Raw genomic sequence first — 23,295 nt, 5'->3', positions numbered from 1 at the left:
AATATTTCAGTTTGCCAATTATTCAGGAATGATAGAACAGGGAAAAGTGGAAGAGGTTTGGCAGTATTGATCAAGGGTCATATTACCATTATAAGTAGAAAGGTGAAAGAAAGGAAAGAAATTGAATGGCTTGAGGAAATGGTTCTGATCAAAATCACAAATGACATCCCACCTGCTTGGTGTCAAATTTTGCTTCATAATTACTCCCGTGAAGCACCTATGACATTTTGTTACATTAAAGGAGCTACACAAAGCAAGTTGTTGCCATTTTCAAGATCATCAGATTTTTTGAGTGTAAATATAGAAATACCATTCCCTCTGATGTGTGTCAATAACCAGAGGACATTGATTTAAAATCATTGGCAAGAGATCTAGAGGAGAGATAAGGAGAATTTTTTCCAGAGTTTTTGGGATTTGGAACACTTTATCTGACAGGTGGTGGAAACTGATTCATTAATAATTTTAGAAGGGAGTGGGACAGATACTTGAAGATGAGGAATTTAAAGGGGTCTGGACAAAAAGTGGGAACGTGCGACTAAGCATGACTGCTCTTTCAAAGAGACAGCATAGGCACAATGTGCTGAATGGCCTCTTTCTGTGCTGTGAGTTGGTTCCATGATCTATTCTTATTTCTATTCTCTATGGTCAATGTGACTAACACTTTTTAGAATGGATGTAGCACTTCATACACCAGGATGTTTCTGATTCAACAAGGGTAAAAGCATTGTTTAATTTCTCTTTGGGAACTGAAATGACGCAAGTAACTTATTCAATTAGGAGAATAATTTGGAAATAACAATTACAACTTTTGAAGGTTCAATCTAACAACAGAAAAAGGACCCTACCTTCGACAGGTACCTGCAAATCTGTTTTCTCAATTCTTGTAGGTACAACAGGCACTTCAGACGCATCTTTACTCGGTTGAGTTCTCTCAACAGGAAACGCTGACCCAGTCGTGAACACCGGTGGAATCATTTCCTAGTGATTTGTTTCTCTCTTCCTTAGATGATCCACATGTCTCCATATGACTTGGCCTTCCACCTTCACATGGTAATAGAGGTCCAGTCACTGCACTTGTTTTGCCTGGAAACCACTTTGGTCCTTCTCCAAAGTTCTTCACATCTACCGTCTCTCCTATGGTAAACTTCCTGTCACGACTATGCCAGTCGTGTCTAGTTTTCTGACTTCCCTGACTCCTTTCCATCTTCCTCCTCTAAATTCAGCATTATTAAACTCAATCTCGCCCTGAGAAGGCATTTTAACAATAACTCTGCAGGTGTGACACCTGTTGTTGTGTGAGGGGTTGTCCTGTAATGGAAAAGAACGTGTGCTAGCTTGGTTGCCAAGGAATTGCCAGTTAACATTTTCATGCCTGACTTGAATGTTTGAAACACTCTTTCAGCCAGCTCGTTTGAGGAAGGGTGATATAGTGAAGTTTTTACATGGGTGATACCGTTGAGGCTGATAAACCATTGAAACTCATAAATGCTGTGCCAGTATCTGATATGACCACTTCTGGTAGTCCGTGAATGGCAAAACTTTGACATAGCTTCTCAATTGTAGCAGAAGACGTTGGTGACTTCACCTCATAAATGTCCATCCATTTTGAGTGGGCATCAACAATGAGCAGAAACATTGTTCCCATGAAAGGTCCCACATAGTCAATATGTAACCACACCCATGGTCTTCCTGGCCACTCCCAAGGGTGTAATGAAGCTGTTGAAGGTAACCTTTGCAATTGCTGACACTGTACATAATTCTTCACTAAGCCCTCTATTTCGCCATCCATCCCAGGCCACCATCGATAGTTGCGTGCTGTGGTCTTCATTTGGGGAATTCTTGGATGTGCACTATGTAGTTCAATTAACTGTGGCTTTCTTCCTTTTGAAGGAATTCATGCACCCCACAATAAATAAGCTACGATCCTGGCTGGTTATTTCATGTCTTCTGTTAAAGTACGGTTTCATTCATCAGATACATGCTCTTGTGACCAACAATGAAGCACTTGCTCTCATACTTGAGATGAGACTGGGTCTCAACTTCTCCAGTCTCTAATCTGTCTAGCACATACTGATGATGAATCTAAGAAATTTAACAATAAGGCTAATTCTTGTGGAACTGGGACATCTTCATCTTTTTCTTGTAAAGGCAAACAACTAAGTGCATCGGCGTTTGCAATTTGATTTCCAAGCCTCTGGATGAAAGTGCACTCATATGCTGCCAGGGTCAATGCCCATCGTTGAATTCTTGCTGAGGCTATGGGTGGTACAGCCTTATCCTCACTAAACAACCCTAAGCAATGGCTTGTGGTCTGAAACATTAGTAAAACGAAGGCCGTGTACATACTGGTGAAATGTTTTGACACCAAAGGTGATTGACAGGACTTCTTTTTCTATCTGTGAGTATTCCTTTTCCGCTGTGGTGAGCGTTCTTGATACATATCCTATAGACTGTTCTGTGCCATCGTCCACTCGATGGGAGAGCAGTGCTCCCACTCCATTGGGAGGTGCGTCACATATCAACATCAATTCTTTCCTCTGGTCATAATGCATTAATAGGTTGGATGAGTGCAACAATTGTTTCACCTTTATGAAAGCTTCTTTCTGTGATGCCTGCCAAGGCCAACGTTGTTTCTTCTTGAGTAGATAATGCAGGGGGGCCAGTTCTGTAGACAAATTGGGTAAGAACCACCCATAATAATTGATTATTCCCAAGAATGATTTGAGCTCTGAGGCTTTCTTTGGCACAGGTGCCTCTCTTATGGCTCTCACTTTTTCCTCAAATGGGTAGAGGCCCTGTGAATCTACCTGGTGACCCAGATAGGTTACCTCCCTCGCCTGAGATGTGCACTTTTCTTTTTTTAAATGCACTCCGACCTGCAAAAAGCGTTTTAAGGCTTCTTCTAAGTTCGCCAAATGTTCCTTTTCAGTGAGTCCTGTCACCAGAACATCATCTAAATAAAATACAAAGTCAGGCAGTCCCTGCAGTAAACTTTCCATTGTTCTCTAGGATATGGTACAAGCTAAGGCGATGCCGAAATGCAAACGACTATATTCATGTAACCCTTTTGTGTGTATTAATTGTGACAAATTCCTGGGAGGCCTTCTCTAACCCTAATTACTGATAAGCATGACTCGTATCCAGCTACATGTAGGTAGTTCCACCTGCCAGCTTGGCATACAGGTCTTCAGTTTTTGGTTTGGGGTGTCTGTCCAGCTTAGCCACTTTATTAACTGTCAATTTGTCGTCTCCACAAATTCGAACGTTCTGGTCGGGTTTAAGGACGGGGACTATTAGTGCTGCCCATTCTGAGAACTGTGCAGTTTCTCTAACCTGACCAGTTCGGTGTCAACTTTTTCCTGCAGTGCATAGGGTACTGGTCTTCATGAATCCACATGAATTTTTGCTTGCAGCCCCTGGATCTTCCCAAGTTCGTCCTTGAAGACTGAGCTGTGTTTTTGTAATAGCTCTGGTATTCCACTTGCTCTCAGCTGGAAAATTTCAGCCCATTCTGACTTAATCTCCTTTAGCCAGTTTCATCCAAGGAGGCTTGGCCCCTCGCCAGCTACCACCATCAAGGGTAGTTTTACCAACTGGCTTCCGTAATAGACAGTAACTCTGCTTATGCCTTTGACTTGAATGTCTTCACCTGTGTAAGTTTTCAATTTGGCATCAGTACTGAAGGGTCATAAGGACCCTTCAGAAATGTTAACTCTGTTTCTCTCTCCACAGATGCTGCCAGACCTGCTGAGTTTTTCCAGCATTTTCTGTTTTTGTTTCAGAATTCCAGCATCAGCAGTATTTTATTTTTAATTTATTCTCCAGAGCTTGCTGCACTCCTAGCTAAGTTGTTCCAGTTACCAATTACACCCTCCCATCAGTGTACTCGATCATCAGTAAAATGATGGAAGGGGTCATCAACAATGCTATCTAGCGGCACTTGCTTAGCAATAAACTGCTCACTGATGCTCAGTTTGGGTACCTCCAGGGCCACTCAGCTCCTGACCTCATTACAGCCTTGGTTCAAACATGGGTAAAAGAGCTAAACTCCAGAGGTGAGGTGAGAGTGACTGCCCTTGACATCAAGGCAGCATTTGACCGAGCGTGGCATCAAGGAGCCCGAGCAAAACTGGAGTCAATGGGAATCGGGGGGGAAACTCTCTGCTGTTTGGAGTCATACTTAGCACAAAGATAAGATGGTTGTGGCTGTTGGATGTCAAGCACCTCAGTCCCAGGACATCAATGCAGGAGTTCCATAGGGTAGTGTCTGAGGCCCAACCATCTTCAGCTGCTTCATCAATGACCTTCCTTCCATCATAAATTCAGAAGTGAGGATGTTCGCTGATGATTGCAAATATTCAGCACCATTCGTGACTCCTCAGATACTGAAGCAGTCCATGCCCAAATGCAGCAAGACCTAGACAATATCCAGGCTTGGGCTGACAAGTGGCAAGTAACGTTCGTGCCACACAAATGCCAGGCAATGACCATCTCCAACAAGAGAGAATCTAATCATTGCCTTTTGATATTCAATAGCATTACCATCGCTGAATCCCCCACTATCAACATCCTGGGGGTTACAATTGACCAGGAACTGAACTGGACTAGCCACATAAATCATGTGGCTACAAGAGCAGGTCAGAAGCTAGGAATCCTGTGGCGAGTAACTCACCTTCTGACTCCCCAAAGCCTGTCCACCATCTACAAGGCACAAGTCAGGAGTGTAATGTAATACTCTCCACTTGCCTGGATGAGTGCAGCTCCAACAACACTCAAGAAGCTTGACACCATCCGGGACAAAGCAGCCCGCTTGATTGGCACCACATCCACAAACATTAACGCCCTCCACCAACGACGCACAGTAGCAGCAGCGTGTACCATCTACAAGATGCACTGCAGGAACTCACCAAGCCTCCTTAGACAGCACCTTCCAAACCCAGGACCACTACCATCTTGAAGGACAAGGGCAGCAGACACAAGGGAACACCACCGCCTGTAAGTTCCCCTCCAAGTCACTCACCATCCTGACTTGGAAATATATCGCCGTTCCTTCACTGTCGCTGGGTCAAAATCCTGGAACTCTCTCCCTAACAGCACTGTGGGTGCACTTACACCATATGGTCTGCAACGGTTAAAGAAGGCAGCTCAGCACCAGTTTCTCAAGGGAAATTAGGGATGGGTAATAAATGCTGGCCTAGCCAGCGATGCCCACATTCCATGAATGAATTTTATATTTGATTTTCAAAATTATAGTGGAAATTATTCAATAGAATAATACCAGCGATTAGAAATTCTAATTATAAATAAGGATTTAAGGTATTCGGACTATATCCATTGGAAAAGGTAAAAATAAATCTATCAGAAGTTTCAAAATATGAAAGGATTGATGGAGTTTCTTTGTTTATCCTGACCTCAGATTCATTGACACTGTGATCATCTGGACCAGATTGGAAAGTAGGTTGATAAATTTTAGTGTCCTGAATACTTAAAACTTGAATTATTAGGGGACTGATTGATGCCTTGATATGGATTGTGCATGTTTATCGCTGCACCTCTACTTCAATGTATGGAACAAATGAGAAATTATTTGGATAACCGTGATTGTGTAGTTTTGACTACATTAAATTATACTCGGAAAAATTAATATGGTTTTAAACAATATACTATCCATGCTGTAACTTTTGACTGGATTTGAAGTTTAAACTTCCAAATTGTTTGAAAAGAAACATTGAGACAATTGGCTATTGTTCTAATTTAAAAAAGGCAAACATACCTTTTTCGCAGTAGATTGTTATCATAGTAACTACATGCTCCTCTGTTTCCAGTGCATGCCTTACTCCACCTGATACAAGTTGAATCGATGACAGCACCAAACAAAGCAGGAGCTGGTAACCAAGCTGCATAAGGAGAAGAAAAGCAGTTTAGAAAAATCATACAGCTCACACCTACACCGCCATACTTTTATATACACATGTTCAAGCCTATTTTCATGGTGGATCAAGAAAAAAGGTTAGCCAATGATGTCAAACCCAGGTTCATAATTTTATTCCAAATCTGATTCAAGCTGCTAGAGGCGAATGGGGAATTTTCTAATCTACTAACACGTTTGCTTCTGTGCCAACATTTATTTCTATTTTTAGTGCTTGATAGTACAGAACTTGAGTCTTGCTGAAAAAAGTGACATGCTGTCAAAGCCTTTCATCTAGCACTCATCAGGACAGTTGCAAGAATACCAAATTTCAAAGGGAACAACAATTTATACTGCATGAGTAAAGGGGTGCTGATTTGTAGGCAAGTCACCTCTGATTGGTTGAGACACTGCCACGGTGAATGCACCAGGAATCTATTTGTTTATTCATGCTTTTGTTTATTCAATAAAGGTGCAATGGCTGGACACATACCTTTTGCCTGCAGAGGACAGGTCCCTGCATATGAATAGATGTAACTTTTAGCAAGCAAAAGTTGGCTACGTTGTGATCCTGACTGATTATCTTAAATTGGTTCTTAGTGTAAGTCTTATCACACTCTGGATTTTTCAGCAAGTGCTGCCCAATCGTGGAATCACATCTAACATTAGACGTTATGGGTTGAATTTTGCCCTTAACGGGCGGACGGACCCGACCGACTCGGCAGGGGGCGGGCAGCTGATCGCCGCCGCCAAAACAGGCCGTGCCACCATTTTGCATGGGCGGGCCAATTAAGGCCTGCCCAGCAGGTTTGCAACTCCTGTATACAACGGGAAAATTGAATCGGCGGCGGGCGTGTTCAGACCACCAGTTCCAATGGGGAACCAGCAGTCTGTATAAAGAGTGGCCAGGCAGCCTCCTTGAGGCAGTGAACCATGGCCACTCATAGAGAAGGACTTGCTGGTTTGAGGGCAGAGGAGGAGGAGGAGGAGGAGGGGGGCAGGCCGCACGATAGGCCAGCGGGGGGGCCACTGAGCCCCTCGGTTCTCAGATGCCTGCCTTGCTGTCCTCCTTCAAGAGGTGTCCAACCGTCAGGATATTTTGCATCCAGCGGATGGGAGGAGGAGGGACCCCCATGTCACCAGGCAGGTGTGGCAGGAGGTGGCGGTGGCTGTTAGCTCCCATGACGATGTGTGGTGCACAGGAACCCGGTGCCACAAGCGCTTCAATGATTTGCTGCACTCTGGAAGGGTGAGTACCATGTCAGCCTTGGCCATTTGACCCAGCAGGTAGCCTTAGCCTTTGAGCACCCCCCCCCACCCTCCATGTCTTAGTGTCGTTACTGCATTGGGCATTTGGCACACGCTGGATGGGTAAACAGATAGTGACCATGCTAACATCAGCCTTAGTAGTTGAGGAGAAGATGGGTTCTCCCTGCAGCATATGTTGGTGTTTGTCACATTTGAGTAGTCTGGGGGCAACCTGCAGGGGAGACAGCTGGACACATACTCAGAGCTCCAACACATGTCTTATTGATGGTGATGAGATGGTGGAAGGGGAGCCTCAAGGTGTCGTGGCCAAGAGCCATCTGCTGGCCTCAGCACCGCACCTAGTTGCGCCTCCTTGCCATGGGCGCTAAGACCCGTGTGTTATTCAAAGTGATGGACGCCGAATGTGTCCAAGGTGTCCGTTGGGGAAGGGGGTTGGGACCAGCTGTACTATCTTCTGGGGACTGATCACCAGTAGTGTGGACAGGAGCCGCTGGAGGCCTCAGATGGGCCACTGTGGTTGGGGTGCGGTATGCGCGTGCAGAGTACATGAGCAATCAGCCCCAATAAATCCTCTTCTCTGTTCTGCAGGCAAAAACAGAGCACAATCTGACGGAGTGCCAGCTGGTGGTGGGCACGCTGTGCTGCAGCACCTCACCACCTATGAGGAACAGGCCATGGGGAGGAGGCAGGCGGCCAGGGCGGCAGGTGTCGGCGAGGCTGGGGTGCAGCGGCCAGGTATTTGAGGTCCACAGTCCCATCCACTCTGTCTCCCCACCATCCAAACCACTGATGGTTGCTGCAATCGTTAATGCTGCAACACTGCTCATTCACAGACTGATACAGTCAGACGTGTGGGTCATACACAAAGGTCTCTTGGCCCCTTGAGGATGCGCATCTCTAGCACCTTCCAAAGTCGCCTTATCCCATTTGTGGCCACTATCCCCATGGCCTAACATGTCATGGCATCGCTGCTGCACATCCAAATACTTATTGCATCTTAGGAGGGTTTGTACCTCCACCACCCTTTCAGCCAGTGTGTCCCACATTACTCTGTCCCAAAAGGTGCTCAGCACCTCACCTTTCAACCTCATGGCACTCAACTTAAATAAATGCCACCATGTTAGTCATTCCTGTGCCAAGGGGAAATGTTGCTTTTTGTCCACCCGTTCTATGCCCCTCATAAAGGTATGAAGGTCAATAATGTGACCTGTCAATCTCCTGCGATCCACGGCAAATGTCGCAAGTGTTTGCAATGTTTCCTCATCACTGCAACTCTCCAGGCCAGCATGCATCCAGGTCAGGTACCTCTGCACTCTCCTCACTCCAATGCCATCCCTCCCATGAAGCACAGGTCACAACTGAATGCAGAAGTGTAGATGTGGCCTCGACAGCGTTTTCTGCACTTGCAACATGACCTCCCTTTTCCTACATTCTATTCCTTGTCTAATGAAGGCACGTCTGGCTTTGACCTTGTTAAACGCCTTATGTTCCTGTTCTGCTATCTTAATGGGTCTGTCCAGCAAGGTCCCTGTAATCGTCATGACTTCCCACGGTCCTACCATTACTCATGTATTCCCGTACCTTGCTTGTCTTGCCCAAGTGCTTAACTGAACACTTATCCACAAAACATTCCATGTGGCATTCCTTAGGCCATCTGACCAGCCTGTCCGTATGCGCGTGTAATGTTTGGGCCTCCTCTTGACTATTTACCACCCCACTAATGTTCGTCTCCTTAGGTTCTCGAAGGGTGAGCGACTTATGAGGCTGGGGGGAAAGGGATGAAAGGTGTTACTGACTGAACGTTAACTGATGCACTGTCCTTGTTGTTAATTTCAGCATCATCACCCCATGGCCACCTCCAAAAAGTCCGGAGCCCCCCCTCCACACCTGAGGGCCAAGACTTGTAACTTGCGGCACATAATTTCAGCCAGCCAGGCACCAGCACAGCGACAAACACTTCGGTGGGGAATATAACGTCGTCTAGTGTCCCGGGGCATAGTGGAGAGGGCACTTCACAATCGCTGGAGGAGATGGCACGGACAGAGTGCCGATGGCGCCAGCAGCCGGAGGACTGCAGGGGACCAGGCACATGCTGAGTCGGGCAGTGATGATGTGCCTCTGGAGATGTCACCAATGCAGCAGCTGCAGGACAAGTGGCAGGGTGCGCGGGAGCATCTGGCAGGGTTGCATGAGGGTGTGCTTCACTAGGTCTCTGTGGTGGAGGAGTCCAGGCAGAGTGTCAGTGAAGGCATGAACCTCAGGACAGAGCTTCAGGCTTCCCCCATTGAGAGATTGGCGACTCTCATGGAGAGGGGCTTCGATCGGATTGAGAGTCTTCTGATTGGATTACGCTCTGACCTGCAAGCCCTCACAGTGCTAATGGTCACAAGTGGTCATTCACAATTTGGGAGATGTCCTGGGCACCGGTGAGCAGGGAGGTCCAATGTGACCTCACGTCGGCGCAGCAGCTGCCTGTCGTCGCTGCGAGCTCCTCTCAGGGCGCTCCGGATGAGGGCAGCAGCTCCTCCATCCCTCTGCCAGTGACCATTGCATCCGTTGAGACTGCGACAACTGGGGAGGTGCCAGTTCTGGAACTGGCCACTCCCTCCCAGGCGGGGCCATCACAGGCTCCACGGGCCAGAGGACGCCCGCCAAGGTCATCGATGCCAACAGGACAGCAGATTTAGCATGCTGTCTCACAAGCCACTCTGAGCGATGGGGCGGCACCTAGATGTAGCACCCGTAAACGTAAGCACAAGGCACATTAGGCACTCCACGGGTTTGTCACTGGTGATTTTGTGTTGGTCCTAGATTAGGGAAAAATAGTTATATATGTCAGAGCGACGTCTGTGTTTTATGCTGGACTGAATAAAGTCCACTTTTCTGGCCATGGCTGAGGGCATTTCCTTTGTGCTGCATTTGTATGCTTCACAGACATCTCATGAGTGTTTGAGTGGACATTGATGTTTCTGTACTAAGCCCTTAGTTGCAGCTGATGAGGTGGAAGATGTAGCACCTAAGTGTCACGTGTCCTGCTGATCCATGTGTGTGGAGCTAGCTGAAGATTCATTGGATTAAATTGCCCCGGGTGTCCCTGCCTCCTTGGTGTAGTAGCGGGTCGGCGTGCTGCCCCTCTTCATCGCCCTGTGCTTCCTCATCCTCTGAGGTACTGCTGGATTCATCATGTGCAGCCTCATCCACAGCATCAAGGTCTTCATCATCAACTGTGTCCCCCCTTTCCAGCGCAAGATTGTGGAGAGCGCAGCATGCTACCACTGCCACAGAGACGCGATCTGGGGGGTACTGGAGTGCGCCCCCTGAGCGGTCCAGGCATCGGAAGCGCATCTTGAGAAGACCGATAGCTCTCTTCACCACAGCCCTTGTGGTGCCCTGGCTCCAATTGTACCGCTCCTCAGCTTCTGTTCTTGGGTGGCAGAGAGGCGTCATGAGCCACCTTCTGAGGAGACAGCCCTTGTCACCCAGCAGCCATCCAGCCGAGCCGGAGCACTGAAGAGCCCCGGCACCTGGGAGTGTCTAAGGATGTAGGCGTGGTGGGAGCTGCCTGGGTACCTTGCACAGACTTGTAGAATCAGCATCCTGTGATCACACACTATCTGCACGTTCATGGAGTGGAAGCCCTTCCTGTTGATGAAGGCACCGGGCTCACCTGCTGGTGCCTTGATGGCCATATGTGTACAGTCTATAGCACCCTGGACGTGGGGGAAGCCAGCAATGGCCGTGAAGCCTCTGGCTCGCTGTCCCTCACTTGCCTGGTTGCAGCAGAAGTGGATGAAGGTCAATGCCCATCTGAACAGAGCGTCTGTAACCTGCTTGACACAAGTGTGGACAGCTGATTGGGAGACACCGCAAAGATCACCCACTGAGCCCTGGAAGGAGCCAGAGGCATAGAAGTTGAGGGCAACTGTGACCTTGAGAGCCGCTGGAATGGGGTGTCCACCCACACAGTTAGGGGAGATCTCAGGGCCAATCATCTGACAGATATAGTTGACTGTTTCCCTTGACAGATGGAGCCTCCTTCGGCACTGCTCCTCAGGCATATTGAGGTAGCTGCTTCGCCGCCTGTATACCCTGGCAGCAGGATAGTGGCGTCTTCTGCGGCCCCTTCCATCTTGGACAACCCCTTGACCCTGCGGGACTTGTGCCTGCGCCTGTCCTCCCAAAGGTGGCTCCCCTGGAGGCTGATTGTCCACTCCTGGCCTCCTCCTTATTCTATCCCTCCTTTCTTCCTCAGAGGAGCTGCTCCAGTGGAGAGGTTAGAACCCATACCCAGGCTAAATGGAGGCCTCCGGAAAGCTGCAGGCCCAATAAAGATTACTGTCTGCAGACTGCTGAGCTTAAGCTTCAAAGCACAGAGAAAGCTGTTGGAAATTGATCTGAACTGGTAACAATCACACAGGCAAATTGAAAACACTTTCTGCATTAAATACTTCAGAAAAAACATGAACAACCGCTGAGCCCACATATCCCGCCCATGGATGAGGTTTGTTAAAAAATCAGTTACCCGCCTGCCTGTTGGGCCCGTGCGCCGAGCCGAAGTTCACACGGACTCCTCAAAATCAGCGTCAATTGCCAAGTTAAGGGCCTTAACAAGGCCTTTAATTAATGACGGGCGCGCATCGCGTTGCATAGCACGCCCGCCCACCTCAATATCGCGATGCCGCGCGCTGATGTTGGGATGCGACATGTTAAGTGCTGACGTGCAGGCTTTGCGTCAGCCGGAAAATTCTGCCCCATGTCTGAGTTTTGGATGCACGGGCTAGTTGAATACGGTCTGTACTCTGCCTATTGCAAACAGCTGAAGGAATGTGCTGTTTAAATGACCTACCAGTCATTGGGACGTATGGCTTATGTACCTGGCATTGCACCGGCTCTGAAATTCATATACCATATTACTCATTTGTGTGATAGGCAGAATAATTTTTTGTCTTGATGGCAGCATCCTATTAGTAGAAATCACACTTGTTTTGCCACTGCATAGTAGTTCAAATTTTTGAGATACTTTACGCTTCCAAGGTATCGGAGGTAGACTGGGCACTTTTCAGGTCAAGTGACAGCCATAGGCCCATTAGTGAGTATGTGTGACACACAGTGAACAACAATCTGATCAGGGTAGCTATTATTGCACAGGATAGTTTTGATGCACACAGCCCATATATATGGGCTACCCAAGACACACAAAAGTGATGTTCCTTTATGCCCTATCTTATCTATGAATGGTTCTGCACAACCTGAATTTACCAAATGGTTGGGTGAATTGCTACAACCAGTTCTAAGTGAGTATTTCACATACATGAAGGATTTCTTCACTTAATGTGAAGATTATACTTGACCCGGTAATGCCGTGTCTATGTATTCGTTCAACATTGCCAGCCTATTCACACTTGTGCCACACGAGGTAAACATAGACATTTGCACCACCTCAATTTTTCATGGCAATCTCGACGTTCTGAATCTGCATTCACTGAACTTATTAACTTATAACCTGCGCAGTTGAATTCAACTTTAATGAGGCTATGTATGCCCAAATAGATGACGATATGGCGTTGTCATGAGTTCCCCTCTCGGTCTAGCTTTTGCTGCATTTTTGTTGGTTTCTATGAGAAACATGTTTTGGACAGAATAACCTCGAACCTCCTACCCCTTGCATACTTCCAATACATAGATGACATGTTTGCTAAATTTGAATCTGCAGCTGCGTGTAAGAACTCACTTACACACCTTAATGCACTCCATCCTGCGCTCACATTCACCTTTGAAATGGAACAAGCTCCCTTTCCTTGACATGCTAGTTGAAAAATTGGCTAATTGGTTCTCTATTGCTGTCTACTGCTAGCTTACCTTCACTGGCCAATATCCACATTCGTATTCCTAGAGCTCCACGCTCTATAAGATTGGTCTTATTGGCAATCTTGCAAATTGAGCCTGAGCCATGCAAGCTTGATACCAAAATAGGGCACGTCATAGCCATTCTGTGGGATAATGGTTATCCCAGTTAGATCATTGCTTGCCGTGTATCACACATACTCATGAATGGGCCCAAGGTTGCTACTTTTGGACCTGAAAAGTGCCCAAACTATCTCAGATTATCTTGGAAGGGTAAAGTGTCTCAAAAATTTGAGCAAAAGGTGAAGCTAGCTATTTCACACTGTTACTATACAGTAGCAGCACAAGTGACATGTAGGCCGTCTTTGCGAGAGGACTTGAGTACAGGACAAGCATATCTTATTGCAGCTATACAGGGCCTTGGTGAGACCACACCTGGAGTATTGTGTGCAGTTTTGGTCTCCTATCTAAGAAAGTGCATACTTGCCATAGAAGGAGTGCAGCGAAGGTTCACCAGACTGATTCCTGGGATGGCAGGATTGTTGTATGAGGAGAGATTTGGTCAACTAGGCCTGTATTCACTGGAGTTTAAAAGAATGAGAGGGGATCTCATTGAAATGTGTAAAATTCTGACAGGGATGGACAGACTGGTTGCAGAGATGATGTTTCCTCTGGCTGGGGGTGTCTAGAACAAGGGGTCTCAGTCTCAGGATACGGGGTAGGCCACTTAGGACTGAGATGAAGAGAAACTTCTTCACTCAGAGGGTGGTGAACCTGTGAAATTCTCTACCGCAGAAGGCTGTGGAGGCCAAGCGACTGAATATATTTAAGAAGAAAATAGATAGATTTCTAGACTCTAAAGGTGTTGAGGGGTATGGGGAGAGTGTGGGCGTATGGCATTGAGATAGAGGATCGCCCATGATCATATTGAATGGTGGAGCAGGCTCAAAGGGCCAAATGACCTACTCCTGCTCCTATTTTCTATGTTTCCCCCAACAGGATGCTGCTGTCAAGCCAAAAATACATTCTGCCTACTGCACAAATGAGTAATGTGGTATATGAATTTCACTGCCAGTGCGATGCCAGGTATGTAGGCCATAAGTCCCGACGACTGGCAGATTGTGTCAAACAGCAAGTCCGTTTGGCTGTTTGCAATAGAGTACTGACCACACTCAATCAACCTGTGCCCACAAACTCAGAACATAATGTCTATCGTTAGATCTGATTCTGTGATTAGGCAGCACTTGCTGAATAATCCTGAGTGTGCTAAGAATTACACTAACAACCAATTTAAGATTATCAGTCAGGCTCATAATGTAGCTTAATTGTGCTTGCTAGAAATATGCAGGGACCTATCCTCTATTGGCAAAAGGTATATGTCTAGACATTGCACTCTTTTGAATAAACAAAAGCACGGGGAACAATGGCTCCTTGTTGCATTCACCATGGCGACATCTCAACCGAACGGAACCGACTTACCAACCAACAAGCATCCCTTTTCTCATGCAGTTCCCTTTGAAATTTTGCATTCCTGCATCTGTCCTGACGAGTGCAAGATGAAAAGCTGAAACAGCATGCCTCTTTTTTCAGCAATTTCTATTTATTCATTTTTATAAGTCAGCAACCTTATTGCATTACCACCCTCACCATTGAACTATGAGAATCCAAATTGGTGAAAGTGAAGCCAAAGCTCTAAATGTTGTCTGATTACAAGTAACCATTATTTCAAACGGAGCCATGAGAAAAGTCAAAAACAAAAACAGAATTACCTGGAAAAACTCAGCAGGTCTGGCAGCATCGGCGGAGAAGAAATCAGTTGATGTTTCGAGTCCTCACGACACTTTGGCAGAACTGAAGTATAGTTAGGAGAGAGACAAAAGGATCAAAGAGGTGTTGAAGGTGGTGATATTATCTAAGAAAAGTGCTAATTAAAAATGGAAGGCAGAATACTCAAGGTACAGCTCTAGTGGGGGTGGGGTGGAAAGACTAACAAAGTTTTAGTTTTAGATTTAAAAATAATGGAAATAGGTGGGAAAAGAAGAATCTATATAAATTATTGAAGAAAAAAAAAGGGGGAGGGGGGAGAAACGGGGTGGGGATGGGGGGAGGGGGAGTTTAAGATCTAAAGTTGTTGAATTCAATATTCAGCCCAGAAGGCTGTAAAGTGCCTAGTCGGAAGGTGAGGTGCTGTTCCTCCAGTTTGCGTTGGGCTTCACTGGAACAACGCAGCAAGCCAAGGACAGACATGTGGGCAAGAGAACAGGGTCCTTGAGTATCCTGCCTTCCATTCTTAATTAGCACTTTTCTTAGATAATATCACCACCTTCAACATCTCTTTGATCCTTTTGTCTGTGACATCTTTTGATTATCTTCCCCTATCACTGCTTGCTTATCCCCACAACCACCCCACCCTCAACTTCTCTCTCCCCCCGCCCCCCACCTTAGACCAGCTTATATTTCACCTCTCTCCTAACTATACTTCAGTTCTGCCGAAGGGTCGTGAGGACTCGAAACGTCAACTGATTTCTTCTCCACCGATGCTGCCAGACCTGCTGAGTTTTTCCAGGTAATTCTGTTTTTGTTTTGGATTTCCAGCATCCGCAGTAGCTTTTAGCTTTTTGTTTTTATCTCTATGAGAAAAGTCTTCTGTTCCACCCCCAAAAGCTGGTGCATTGTTTGTTGGGTAGTCTTCCTCACTGATTTGTACTCACCAAACATCCTCATTATCAAAAACTGGATCCCTATTGCAAATGATTTTTGTTCTTGTCTCACCGCTCTGTGGAAAATAGAAGAAAAACAAGAATTCAATACATCAACCTTGTTCATGTGATCACAGCATGTGACAGGGCTTTACCTTGAGGTAAAGGTCAGTCTGAGCCAATAGCCAGTGTGGTGTCCACAGCTCTCTTCACCACAGTTACATTCACAGATTTTTTTTCCCCTCTGTCTCACATCCTGTTAAGGAAATTGAAACTTCACCTCCACATTAAGATTTGTCCTGTAAAGTTGCTTCTGTTTTCTCTCAAACAGGGTTGAAAAGCTATTTCATCATAACATGGGAGATGTGCAGATAAGCTGATCTTTTGAACCAGTTTGTATTTAAAACAGCTATTGAAAGTGCCTTTTGTAATTTCTTTCTCTTTTTCTGGTTGTTACTGCTATCTGCAATCATGGGAACCAGACGCACTCTAGTAACCCCATCTACTCCAAATCTGAGAACCCATCTGGAATTTCCTGGAGTCTCCTGGATTTAAAAATTAAATCCACAGACACTCCTGTGAGCAATCCTGAAGAAAGATAGGGGGATTTTCTTACCATGATTTACTCTGCCAGACTCACAACAACAGGACCACAATGTTCCGAGAATGAAAGCACCCCTGGTACAGGCACATTCTGGATAAACCATGAAATGGATACAGTACCTTCTGGAGTATTGAGGGCTTGCTCACATTTTAGTCATTATTATAGTTTGATTATTGCAAGGATTGATGTGTTGGGTAACCAAAAGCGGGGGTGTGAAAACAGTAAAATTGGTGGTGGGAGTTCATCTATTGAAACTTTGGGGCACATGACCCAACCAGAGTTAGCAACCTTCCAGACTTTGACACCATGGAGGGCACCACATTGCTCTCACTCAAGATCTTCGCGTGAGTACTTTCCAATAAGAATCACTCAAAAGTGATCAAGGAAAAAATATAGGCACATTTTCCTGGCTTTGGTACAAGGGCACTGAAATCAATCAATCAATCAATCAAACCCAACTACTGCAGTGATTCAGAATGAAACCTGCATCTGCAGCTAACCACCAAGTAAACTTATAGTTTAAAAACAAAGGAGAATATTTGGGAGGTAAAGATTAAACCTTAGAGTAAATGGAAGTGAAATTGGACTCTTGACTATCTTTTATTCAGCTAAATAAATTGGTTCAATTGGCTGGATAAGAGACAACGGTTTGTATTTACTGCTAATCACTGATTTAAACCTGAAGCTGAAATATTGATATTTTGCTGAATTCTGCTAATGTTCCAGCACCAGATTTTACTATTCTTTATTCCACATCTTCCATTCATCTAATGACATCACTCAGTGGAATGGTTAATTTGGAGGTTGGGAAAACCTTTAAAAGAACAAGAAATACTAAGAAAATAATTTGGATATTGTGAGGCACATAAAGTTCTGAATAAATTTCAGCATTGTCACATTTCCTCACCACTTCTGAATGTGCTCAGCTGTTTTTAATGTAACACTGAGAACACCATATGCTGCTAATTTTACTTGTTACATCAAATGAGGAGAGAACCTTCATACTGTGTGGTCACTTTAACCGTGGGTTTTATGCCTCATATCATGTGTTTTTGTTGAAACCAAATAGACACAAGTACACACCATTGCAAAGTTGCCATTTGTTTGCTGATAGTGTTGTTACTTTGCAGTGCTGGGCAATGGAATCGTCAACAGCTCAATTTGTCAAATGAAAACATACAATAAATATTTAGTTACTAATTTTGGATCTTTGCTCTTCCATCATATTCTCAGCTAGTGTCTGTTGATGGATGCTTGCAGCAAGGTTGGTGGATAGCAGTCAGGAACAGATTGCTGGACAGTTTTCATTCCCTGGCCTGGAAATACACCCCAAGTCAGCTTGAGTTAGGATCAGCTAATTCAATGCAATGCAATGATCAACTTCAGCCTTTATAGATTTTATGGAAACTGTCACACTAGGTGTTACTTGTCCCTGCTATTCATTCATGGGATGTGAATATTTGGCAATGCCAACAATAATTGCTTTGAGAAGGTCTTGAATTGCTGCTGTCCATGTGGTGTAAGTACAGAGAACATCACTGCGGGATTTCTTCAGGGTAGTGTCCTCGTCCCATCCGTCTTCAGCTGCTTCATCAATGACCTTCTTTCCATCATAAGGTCAGAAGTGGGGATGTTCACTGATGATTGCACAATGTTCAGCACTATTCACAACTCCTCAGGCACTAAAGTAGTCCGTGCCCACATGCAGCAAGACCTGTACAACATTCAGACTTGGGCTCATAAGTGACCAGTAACATTTGCACCATGTAAGTGCCAGGCAATGACCATCTCCACCAAGAGAGAATCTAACCATCACCCCTTGACATTCAATGGTGTTACCATTGTTGAATCCCCCACTATCAACATCCTAGGGGTTACCATTGTCCAGAAACTGAACTGGACTAGCCATATAAATACTATGGCTACAAGAGCAGGTCAGGGGTTAAGAATCCTGCAGTGAGTAACTCACCCCCGACTCCCCAAAGCCTGTCCACCATCGACAATGCACAAGTCAGGAGTGTGATGAAATACTCTCAACTTGCCTACATGAGTGCAGCTCCAACATCTCCAACCACATCCAGGACAAAGTAACCCACTTGATCAGCACCCCATCCACCACCTTAAACATTCACTCACTCCTTTACAGATGCACCATGGTTGCAGTGTCAATCTACAAGATGCACTGCAGCATCTCGTGAAAGCTCCCTTGACACACCATCCAAACCTGTGATTTCTACAAACTAGAAAAACAAGGGCAACAGACCCATGGGAAAAATTTCCTCCCAAGTCAGACACCATCCTGACTTGGAAATATATTACCATTCCTTCACTGTCACTGGATCAAAATCTTGGAACTCCTCCCTAACAGCTTTGTGGGTGTACCCTGCTGGGGGCCAAGATGGATCGTTCACAGTATCACAGAATCTTTACAGTGCAGAAGGAGGTCATCTGGCCCAGAGTCTGCATTGGTTCTCAGAAAGATCATTCTACCTGGTCCCACTCCCCTGCCTCATCCTCGTAACCTTGCACATTTTTCTCAGATAGCAATCCAACTCCCTTTTCAATACCCCGATCGAACCTGCCTCCCCACCCTCTCAGGAAGTTCATTCCAGGCTCCAGCCACCCTTTGGGTGAAAAAGATTTTCCTTATATCACTTTTACTCAGCACTTCTGGTTGAAGATAGTTTCAAATGCTTCAACCTTATCTTCTGCACTGACATGCTGGGGCAGTCTTTATTGAAGATGGGGATGTTTGTGAAGCCTCTTCCTATAGTTAATTGTTCACCACCATTCATGGCTGAATGTGGTAGGACTGCAGAGTTTTGATCTGACCCATTGGTTGAGATCACTTTGTCTGTCGCATTTTGCTTCTACTGTTTAGCATGCATGTAGCCCTGTTGTAGCTTCATCAGACTGGCACCTTATTTTTATGTATGCCTGGTAATACTCCTGGTACACTTTCCTGTGTTCCTCATTGAACGAGGATTGGTCTCTGACTTTATGGCAATGGTAGAGTGAAGGATATGCCAAACCATAAGGCTAAAGATTGTGCTTGAATATAATTCTGCTGCTGCTGGTGGTCCACAGCGCCCCATAAATGCCCAGTTTTGAGCTGCTACATGTGTTCTGAATCAAGGGCATCTAGCATGGCTGTAGTGCCACACAATATGATGGAGGGTATCCTCAGTGTGAAGATGGGGTTTTGTCTCCTAAACGACTGTGAATTGGTCATTCCAACCAATACTGCCACAGACAGATGCAAGGGACAAGCTATTTAATTAGTAATTTCTATGGTTGTTCACCAAGGAAGAGGATGCTGACAAAATATTGGTAGAAGCAGAGATGATACAGGTAATGGATGGAGTGAAAAGGCTGGTTAGGCTTACAGTGGATAAGTTGCCTGGTCCAGATGGGTTACATTCCGGGTTGCTAATAAAAGTGTTTTAAATAAGTTTCTAATCTTCTCTGGAAACAGAGGAGGTGTCAGAGGATTGGAGAGTGGCAAATGTGACACATTTTTAAGAAATGGTGCAAGGACACAGTAAGGACAGTGGAAGACACAAGTTACATGCCAAAAATAGAGAGTAACCAATGGGTTAACAAGAGTGAGGAAATTAATGTAATTTTTATTTATATTCTTTCACGGAGTGTAGGTTTCACTGATTAGGCCAGCATTTATTGCCCATCCCTAATTAAAGGTGGTGGTGAGATGCCATCTTGAACTGCTGCAGTCTATGTGGCTTAGGTACACCCATGGTACTGTTAGGGAGGGAGTTCCAGGATTATGACCCAGCAACAGTGAAGGAATGGTGATATATTTCCAAATCAGGATGGTGAGTGGCTTGAAGGGGAACTTCCAGGTGGTGGTATTCCCATTCCTCTGCTGCCCTTGTCCTTTTCAGTGGTACAGGTTGCGGGCTTGGAAGGTGCTGTCGAAGTAGCCTTGGTGAGTTGCTGCAGTGCATCTTGTAGATGGTACTCACTGCTGCCACTGTGCGCTGGCGATGGAGGGAGTGAATGTTTGTGGATGGATTGCTGATAAGTGGGCTGCATTGTCCTGGATGGTTTTGGACTTCTTGGATGATGTTGGAGCTGCACTCATCCAGGCAAGGGGAGAGTATGACATACTTGTGCCTTGTAGATGGTGGACAGGCTTTGGGGAGTCAGGTCACCACAGGATTCCTAACCTCTGCTTTTGTAGCCACGGTATTCATATGGCTGGTCCAGTTCAGTTTCTGGTCAATGGTAACCCCCAGGATGTTGATAGTGGGGGATTCAACGATGGTGATGCCATTGAATGTCAAGGGGTGATGGTTAGATTCTATCTTACTGGAGATGGCCATTGCCTGGCACTTGTATGGTGCAAATGTTCCAAGTCTGAATGTTGTCCAGGTCTTGCTGCATGTGGACACGGACTACTTTACTGCCTGAGGAATTGCGAATGGTGCTGAATATTATGCAATCATCAGCAAATATCCCCACTGTACTGGAGAAACTTAGGAAACTAGAAAATCCAACAAATCCTCAGGATCATATGGTCAACATCCTAGGCTTCTAAAAGAGATAGTGGATGCACTGGCTATGATTTCCCAACATTCCCTAGATTCTGGATTGGTCCCAGCAGATTGGAAGTAAGCAAACATAACAGCTCTATTCAAGAAAGGCAAGAGAAAGAAAACAGGGAACTGCAGACCAGTTAGCCTGACATTAGTCATTGAGAAAGTACTGGAATCTTCAATTAAAGAAGCCTTAACAATGCACTTAAAAAAACACAATAGAATTAGAGGCTGTGGTGTAGTGGTAATGTCAGTGGACTGGTTATCCAAAGGGCCAGGCTAATGCTCTGGGGACACAGGTACAAATCCCACTAGGACAGCTGGTGGAATTTAAATTCAATTAATAAATATGGAATTAAAAGCTAACCTCAGTAATGGTGATGAAACTATTGTCAATTGTCATAAAACAAAACCCACCTGGTTCACTAATGTTCCCTTTAGGAAAGGAAATCTGTCATCCTAACGAGGTCTGGCCTACATGTGACTCAAGACCCACGGTATTTGGTTGAATCTTAAATGCCCTCTGAAAAGGCCTAGCATGTCACTCAGTTGTATCATAGTCTACAAGGAATGAAACTGACAGACCACATGGCATTGACATAGGAACTGGAAACGACAATAGTAAATCCAGCCCTGTTGACCCTGCAAAGTCCTTCTTAGTAACATCTGGGGGTTTGTGGCAAAATTGGGAGAGCTGTCTCACAGACTAGTCAAGGAACAGCCTGACATAGTCATCCTCAAGAAATCATACCTGACAGACAATGTCCCAGAAACTACCATCACCATCCCTGGATATATCCTGTCTCATCAGCAGGACAGACCCACCAGAGGCCAATGGCGACACAGTGGGATACATTTAGGATGGAGTTACTGTTGGAGTCCTCAATATGGATTCTGGACCCCATGAAGTCTCATAGCATCAGGTCAAACATAAGCAAGGAAACCCCTTGCTGATTACCACCTACACACCTCCACTGGGATACCCTGTACCATCCTCTGGCGCAGGGTGGGCCGCACCCTGACCAATCCAGCTTGGGAGGTTGTGGCAGCAGTGGTCAGTGCCAATGCCCTTCAGAAGAGGACAGCCACTCAGTGCTGCAAGAGGATGAATAATCTCCACTGTTCCACCAGGGTAAGTCACTCTTCTCATAACTCTCAACTCACACACTCACAAACCTATCACACATCCACAGGGATCTCACTCACTGCCAGCTCAAGGGACATCACCATTCATTCTCTTAAACACTGTCACTGTCCTTAACCCGTCCATGGGACCACTCGCCACCCACTAATGCCAGGCATAGTTATCATCTGGCCTGGCAGGCGTCTTGCTTACTCTTTCTCTGTCTCTATCAATGCAGGACAAGCTGGCACACAACAAGAGAGAGAGGTCGCAGACCAGTGGCGGAATGCCCGAAATCAAGGTCCTCACAGCCTTTGAAAACAGAGCCATCCAGCTGGCCGGCCACGATCTGGACCAGTCCTGTGCTGACAGTGAGGTCAGTACTGCTCTACCAAGTGAGGATCCAGCAGTGCAACATCCAGCAGACAACCAGGTTGTGAGTGATGTGTCCTGTTTCATAGGCCACTGCCATGCACTAAATATCTCCTTTCTTTCACAGGCACAACTGGGAAGCAGCTGATGGAATCCAAAACCAAGGGCCCCCTGTCAAGGCCCGAAGACACACCCGAAGGAGAATCTGATGACACCCTCCTTGAACACCCGTCATAGCGCTCACCCACACTCTCCACCAGCGCAGAGACACACATCACAGTGGGGCCTAGTTCCAGAGTACTTTCGGGATCACAATCTAGTGAGCACGTCACTGTGAGATCCACAGCAGGCGGGGGCAGGGACTTCCCAGATCCCCAGCACTCGGAGGACTGCTGGAGGCCAGAACTCTGATGTGTCCAAGTCAGATGACGAACCTCTGGACTCAGTCACGTCACTGTTGCTGTAGCTGCAAAGACAAGCTCAGGAACATCGGGGCAGGATGTCCGCTGCACTCCTCAGATTGCAAGGCATGATGGAGGAGTCCATTCGCCTTCAGGCTGAGGTGATAGTGCTGGCATGCCAATGTACCGTGGTCAACGCTGGTAGGGTGGTGGCTAGCTTGGAGACCTTGGTCCAGGACTTCGCTCCTGCACTGCTGCGTGGGCTCAACTCCATTGCTGATGCCATAGTTGGCCCACAACAGTGTGTATGCAAGAGGGGTGCCAGACAGCTCGATCTCACTCCAGCTTCCCCTGCTCCTCAAGGAGTCAACCTGGGGCCCAGCGCCCCCATGGGGAGGAGGATCAGCAGGTGTACACTCGGGGCCCATCCATCCAGGTGACTCCAAGAGTGTCCCGCTCATCCAACCCCCTCTTCCTGTGACCTCAGCAGCTCCAGCCCACAGGCCGAGGAGGGTGCCA

At 46.2% G+C, this 23,295-nt stretch overlaps 1 protein-coding gene across 4 annotated transcripts in view; it reads right to left on the bottom strand.

Moving 5' to 3' along the window:
* The window catches only part of LOC144673605 (solute carrier organic anion transporter family member 2A1-like), a 210,664-nt gene that overhangs the window by 17,989 nt on the left and 169,380 nt on the right, over positions 1-23,295 (bottom strand). For 3 of the 4 annotated variants that reach the window (XM_078535353.1, XM_078535356.1, XM_078535355.1), the window contains 2 exons: positions 15,733-15,797; positions 5,774-5,897 (listed from right to left, as the gene is read on the bottom strand). In XM_078535353.1, the coding sequence (XP_078391479.1) occupies positions 5,774-5,897; positions 15,733-15,797 (189 nt within the window). Of the gene's footprint in view, positions 1-5,773; positions 5,898-14,602; positions 14,758-15,652; positions 15,798-23,295 lie in introns of those variants that run through there. The other variant, XM_078535354.1, reaches the window with a different exon arrangement.

The sequence above is a fragment of the Cetorhinus maximus genome, unplaced genomic scaffold (genome assembly GCF_964194155.1).
Source record: "Cetorhinus maximus unplaced genomic scaffold, sCetMax3.hap1.1 HAP1_SCAFFOLD_396, whole genome shotgun sequence".
Lineage (NCBI taxonomy): Eukaryota > Metazoa > Chordata > Chondrichthyes > Lamniformes > Cetorhinidae > Cetorhinus > Cetorhinus maximus.
The sequence above is the reverse complement of the archived record's forward strand: the minus strand, read 5'-3'. Positions and strand labels throughout refer to the sequence as shown.